Source organism: Chrysochloris asiatica, unplaced genomic scaffold (assembly GCF_000296735.1).
Source record: "Chrysochloris asiatica unplaced genomic scaffold, ChrAsi1.0 scaffold00424, whole genome shotgun sequence".
Classification (NCBI taxonomy): domain Eukaryota; kingdom Metazoa; phylum Chordata; class Mammalia; order Afrosoricida; family Chrysochloridae; genus Chrysochloris; species Chrysochloris asiatica.
This window is the reverse complement of record NW_006408942.1, coordinates 194,868-201,428: the sequence shown is the minus strand read 5'-3', so window position 1 is coordinate 201,428 and position 6,561 is coordinate 194,868. Positions and strand designations below refer to the sequence as shown.

The window sequence follows — 6,561 nt, the reverse complement described above, 5'->3', positions numbered from 1 at the left end:
TCAGAGTGACGGCCCCACACTGTCAGGACGTCAGCATGTTGCATATTCTGGAATCTGGCTCTAAGCAGCTCATGTGGCCGGAAAGCTGACTGGCTGTCAGCCCTGTCAGCCGCGTCCATCTCTTCTGGTAACAGCTTCCATGCCATGAACAGGTTGAAACAAGATTTTCTGACAAGTTTCCTATGGCACACACATACCCAGCACAAATGTATTCTGGAGATTTATATTCTATTATTTCTAGTCAATGTAAAACCAACTCCTACCAAAATATAGGAGCAAATGTCCAAGGGGAAGTGCAGCCAAGCTTTGGAGTGTAAACACCTCTTCCTGAATTAATACTCCTATGTTCAAAACGAAACAAGCCAAAACCTCTAACAGGGCTCCTAGAAAATGGAATTCCTCCCAAAAGGATAGCATAACGACCACTTACCAAAGACCAGAATGAACAGCGTGTTCAGAGACACCACCCAGAAGACATGCTCCTGCAGGGAAAGAGCATCGGCTCAGGAGATGCGGGACTCTGGACGTGCTCATGCTGACAGGGACTGCTCGACTGCTCTTACTATATGACTGACATGCTCTCCTTTGTAGGGTTTTGAGATTTCAGTCTAGAAAGGATATGCAGCTTTTCCAAAGCTCTTTCATAAAACTACACTTAATCAAACTCATAGTTAAACATGGGGGGGGGGGGGAATCACATAAATCAATTCATAAATACTTCCGTTTTAGAAATGGTTGCTGTTAAATGCCTTTGAGACAGTTTCCACTCATACAGACCCTGTACAGGGTTTCTGAAGAGCAGATGGTGAACTTGAACCTTGTGGTTCAAAGTGACCTTGAGGCTCAGTGTTTTATCCCAAAGCGCCACACCAGAACTTAGAGTCTTTCAGAAATCCCAGCCAGATTTCACTTCAGTCAATGAGACTGGGCAAGTCTCCAAGTCGGAGAAAAGTGTGAAGGCACCAGAATATTGAAAGCACGTTCCGGTCAACACCAGTGTGCCCGTCAGTCCCACTGGGATTCCTGCCCTGAGGCCCTTGATGTCACTGGTCCAGCTGCGCACTCCTGCCTGGACCCACAGAGGTCCTGACCTTTCGGTCGCCTCCTTCTGGAACATTCCAGCCTGGCTCTTGTGCCCCTCTCCCAGAGTACTGCTGCTCCACTATGTGGTGGGGTTTCCCAGGAAGCAGTGGGGCACCTGGCACGGTGGGTGTGATACAAAGCCACGGGTTTTGATCAGGTTGGGGATGACCGCTGCTGCCCTTCTCTGCTTTGACTTTGCACTCTCCTGTCCTTTAAACAAGGCAAATGCTTACCAGTGACTTGCTTTGTAAACAGGCTTAGCTCTATGCATTTCCAAGGTTTTCAATACAGAAAATGTTTTCTTCAACGTCTCACAACACTAGTCAAAGAGCATTTAGACTTTTACTATTAAAGGCAGCAGACACTGTACACCTGGAGTGACGGAATCAGCGAGCACACAGGTCACAGAAGGCAGTCACTTACGAGGAAGACCAGTGAGCCATCGAGTCCCAGCATCTAGAAAGGACGGACAGCAACACGCATTCAGTCAAGAGGCAGCGGGATTCTCTCTCCTACCTGACGAAGGCTGCTGCTCCCCTCCATGCTGCCTCACTGCCCAGCAGTGCCCAGCGTCTCCAAGACAAAGAGAGTCCTAGGGGGCTCTGATACCTGGCTCTCCGCTGGTCTACAGCCTAGGGTTAGAAAGCCTAAAAAAACCACCTACACCTAGGGTTTAATTCTGAAATCACCTAAGGGGCTAGTCAGTTCAGGACAGAATTGCACTGTTCTCTGTGAACTCAAGTATCCAGATACCAGTAACAGTAGGCGGGAGTCTGGCTCTGCAGACATAGCCCCAGATGGCGTAAGACCAGGCCACGACGCTATCCTGCCCACAGTCCCCACACACAGCATGCCACTGAAGCGTCCCTAGCAGTGAGGGCCGCACACACGATGTAAGCCCACAGGGAACCCACAGCCCTGACTCACCCTCTCCCACGTGAGCTCCTCGGCAGCCCGGTCCCACTCCAGGGCGTTCCAGTTCATGTCGTCTGCAAGCACAGGGCAGTTATGGGTTATGGGTGGGCGTGAGCTACAAACAATAAGAGACCTCATACTCTGTAAACCGCCGTTGAGAAGCTGAACCATGTTTGATTTTTCATACTATTTGTTACTGAGGAAATAAGCAGGAAAGCAGGTGACTATGTACTGCAGGCTAATGTGCTGGACTGCAAAGTCAGTTTGAACCACAAGGTCGGTGGTTCAAGCTCACCAGCCACTCCTTGGAAACCCTGTACAGGGTTGTTATGGGTCAGAACCACCTCAATGACACTTAAGAACACATCGAGTTTAGGTTGGGAAAGTGCTAGGAAGCAGGTGACGGGGGGCCACAGGTGGAAAAGCGCTGGCCGTCTGTGAGCAGAGTTCCATGAAGGGCGGGAAGAGCCTGCTGGTGTGAGGGGGAGGGACCAGGAGGCGTAGTGGGGACAGTTTGCTTCCTCAGTGAACCACTCTCCTAGCAGTGCTGCGGCAGCCTCGTGAAGGAGACTCAGGGTCTTGCTCACAGCTGCCAACACCAGTGGTCCATTCAAGGCCAGAGCCCAGTGCTGGAGTTACGTCACTGGGATACTTCCAAAATGCTTCCCAGACAAGTCAGGGGAAATGAAACGGGAGAAGCAGAAGAGGGAGATAGCCAGTTTCCTTCTGTTCCCAGACAAAGTGGGATCGATTCCAACTCCCAAGGGATGTCTCCCAACCGGTCCTATTAAAAAGGTCTGTATACAACAGGGCTTACCCAGCCTCAAGGAAACCACACACACCTATACACAGGCATGGTCCTAAATGCAAAGCTTCCAAATAAGAGGAAACACTGGCTTGAAACGGAACTTCGAAACCAACATGATTGGGGGTGTGGGTCCTGGTTCTGCAGGAGCAAGCCAGCAGGCAGCAGCCTCACCAGAGCCCCGTGGTTGGCATCGGCGGGCAGCAACCTCACTCGGGCCCCATGGTTGGCATCGGCGGGCAGCAACCTCACCCGGGCCCCGTGGTTGGCATCGGCGGGCAGCAGCCTCACCCGGGCCCCGTGGTTGGCACAGGCGGGCAGCAGCCTCACCCGGGCCCCGTGGTTGGCACAGGCAGGCAGCAGCCTCACCCGGGCCCCGTGGTTGGCATAGGCGGGCAGAAACCTCACCCGGGCCCTGTGGTTGGCACTGATGGGCAGCAGCCTCACCCAGGCCCCATGGTTGGCACAGGCGGGTAGCAGCCTCACCCGGGGCCCCGTTGTTGGCATCGGCGGCGTCCTCCACGCCGGCGTCGTCCTCTTCGTTGTCCTCCTCCTCCTCTACCTGGTCATCCTGAGCCTCCGGGTTCTCACCCACCACCGCGTTCTCAGCCGGTGGGTTGGCAGGCTGGTCCGGGGCAGCGTTCTCAGCTCCATTCCCTCCTGCAGGCACCTGGAATGGCAGAAGGACTTAGAAATTTAGGGAGATGGTCTCTGTTTTGCCAAATGGCACCCTACCTCTGAAAACACAACAAAACAAACAAAAACCCCACTCAACTTTCTACAGAGCCCCTTTCTGAGCGAGCACATTCACCGTGGGTCTCTAAGAACAGACGGGTTTCCGAGTGGAGAGCTTGAGACGATCAGGTCCCAAGCACCACAGAAAATGGGTCTGCAAAGCGGACTATCTGGAGTTTGTGCTTCGATGAGCCTTTGTGAATACAGCTAGAACTAGACCCCCTCTCCTGTCCCCACTAAGCAGATGGGGTGCACACAGGGTCTGCGCCGCCTCTCCCCTCCTGCCCACTGAGGCCCTGCATCCAGCGCCTTGGGCCACAGGCCACCAGCACTGAGGCCAGGACGGAGGCATGGAAGGGCAGCCTCCCTATAGACCCATGCTGAGCGTGTGGACTTTCAAAGAGGAGTGCCATGCGGGACCCAGCTGTGTTGACCAATTTGAGATGACAAAACTACACCAGGTGGTGTCAAAAGGGCCCCTTGTCTTCAGCTTGGAGTGGGGACAGAGCGGTTTTACACAGGAAGAAACTGACCTGTCAGAGGCTAGTCTCTCGAGAAAGTCCAGACACAGAGCCCCCAAGCCGTCTTTGAATCTCCATGTTTCTTTCTTTTTTAATATATGCACACATAGAGAGTTTATGATCCAGGAAATGGCTTACAACTGTAGTGCTCCAGGCCCCTAGCAGAACAGAGACAGCCTTTCCCGGCTGGCAGTCCACTGGGAGCAGGCCACACCTTCGAGGAGGAAGCATCCCTTCAGCTGATTGGCTGCTCATAACCGCTCATCATGAAGCTAACTCTGCCTGTGTGAGGTTCCATCATCTTGGGAAGATGCCTCTCCCACACCACCCCACTGTCTAGTGACCCATGAGGGAGGAGTAAGAGGAAGCGGGAGCCAGGGAGGTGGGTGCTCACCTCATGTGGGTGGGGCCCTGCAGCATTGAAGACTGGGGCGGCGTGCTCCAGCCAGATGGGAGCCCCTCCATGGACAATCTGCTCACGCAGCCACACCAGGCTGATGAAGGCGCACAGTGTGCAGGTGACCACGAAGCAGCCCTGCAGACAGTCGGCCAGCAAGTTCTCCCTGCCCGGAGGGAGACACAGCTCCCATTAGGGGACGGACAAGGCAAACAGCACTGTCCTTACACTCAGGCTGGGTCAGGCTTCCACTTCCGGGGGAAGGGGGGCGTGAGGGGAAGGCAGCTGCTCAAAACTCTCTTCTCTGAGGCTGGTGAAATTCTGTCTGTACAGCTGAGGAGACGCACAGGAGAGTACCCACGGGCTGAGGCATGGGAACACCCAGAAAGAATTCTCCACAGCTTCCATTCTGAACGGGGAAAGGGTTAGGGATGGCAGCCACCTGTGTGGACAGAGTCCATTCAAATCCACTCTCAGTCCCAGCACCGAACCTGCAGCCCCAAACGGAATCCACATCTGTCAATGAACTCGTGTGCCTAGCAATGAACTCTGCTGGACACCAAGCCCACGTCCAGCACCAAATCCACGACCAAAGGTGACAATCTTGTCCAGCCACAGCCTCTTATCTTGCCTTCCCACACAGAGCTGACAAGTCGGGTAGGAGACCCTGGGCCACATGAGGGAACAAGCCAGGAGGGTCAGCAGAGCAGGGAGGACAGAGTTTCTGTGGACAGGGCCATCTGGGCACCGAGCATGAGGGCCCTCCGAGCAGAGACACACAGCAGGAAAATGCACAGCTCCTGGTAGACACTGTACAGTCCACCAGTGTACGTGGACCCCTCCTCCTCCTCCACAGAAGCATCCTCTGGGAGACTTTCACCGACTGCTTCCAACTGAACCCTGAGGGACCTGGGAAAGCAGCGCCTGGACAACACCCTCATGTGAGAAGAGCGCCCACCTTCCAGGCGCCAGTACTAAGGTGCAAGTACACCTGGAGTCTGCACTGGGCTCGAACTCCTCAGACAGCATGGGCTGCTGAGTTCTAAAGCCGATGCCAGAGCCCCCAAGTCTCCAATCTGGATCTTTTAGAATGCTGCTGGTGACCATCATGACCTCTGGGAGTGAGACACCTTAGGAGAGACCAGACAGCAGCAGTTCCCCTCTCAGTCAGTACAACTGGCCACGCCACACTGCCTGGCTCTGTGACTGAGTCAGAAAGGCACAGGACCGTCGCATTGTGTGGTTTTCATGTTGTATGTTCGGAGATTTTAAAGGAGGACTCCCATCGCTCTCAGCAGACACCCTTTCTTCTTCATGAGGTTTACTGATGGGCAAGCGGAGGTGCGCTACATGATACCTACAGGGAACGAGAAATGCCCACTGCAGTCTTCAAGTCTACGGTCTCCTGCTTCTGGGCAGAGACTGCTCCAGGGGCGGAGCTAACCAGGAACTCCGAGGCCCTAGTGTCTTCCCGGCACCTTCAGCACTGGGGGCTCTGTGGGCACATGGGGGGCTCCTTCCCTACACTGTCTGAACAGACTCACAGGACGTCAGGCTACTAGTCTCCTTTCTGTCCGTGGAATCCTGGGGTGGTCCTGCAGGGTAAGCACTGGCCTGATAACCCACCCACCACTCCCCAGAAACCCTACCCAGGGCCGCAATGAGTGGGACCCGCATCAACGGCACATAACCACCTCAACAATACTTCCAGCATTCTGCTCTCAAGGGCCGACTTCCAATTACAGCTCGATGGAAGCTGCTCTTCAACAACGAGAACCAAACCATTCTAGAGCAAGATTCAAATTCCAACTCTTTCATCTGGTTTACCCTCTCCCACTGCTAAGAAAATCAGACATTCAGTCCGTCCGGTTTATCCAAAATGATCAGGAAGGACCAGTCTCTGGAGAAGGGATATCATGCTTGGAAAAGTGGATGGTCGGTAAAAAAGAGGAAGACCCCCAAAGACATGGACTGACAGAGGCAGTAGCAGTGGGCTCAAACAGAACAACTATGTCACGTTCCGGCATGCACAGGGTCCTATGAGCTGAACACACAACTGTGAGCAGACAATGTCACGTTCCGGCATGCACAGGGTCCTATGAGCT

The 6,561-nt window shown here is 54.1% G+C and overlaps 1 protein-coding gene across 1 annotated transcript in view; it reads right to left on the bottom strand.

Moving 5' to 3' along the window:
* The window catches only part of MARCH6 (membrane-associated ring finger (C3HC4) 6, E3 ubiquitin protein ligase), an 87,004-nt gene that overhangs the window by 43,689 nt on the left and 36,754 nt on the right, over positions 1 to 6,561 (bottom strand). The window contains exons 8-12 of the mRNA XM_006876899.1: positions 4,454 to 4,622; positions 3,290 to 3,473; positions 2,011 to 2,072; positions 1,507 to 1,539; positions 431 to 482 (exon numbers count right to left, since the gene is read on the bottom strand). Of these exons, the coding sequence (XP_006876961.1) occupies positions 431 to 482; positions 1,507 to 1,539; positions 2,011 to 2,072; positions 3,290 to 3,473; positions 4,454 to 4,622 (500 nt within the window). The remainder of the gene's footprint in view (positions 1 to 430; positions 483 to 1,506; positions 1,540 to 2,010; positions 2,073 to 3,289; positions 3,474 to 4,453; positions 4,623 to 6,561) is intronic.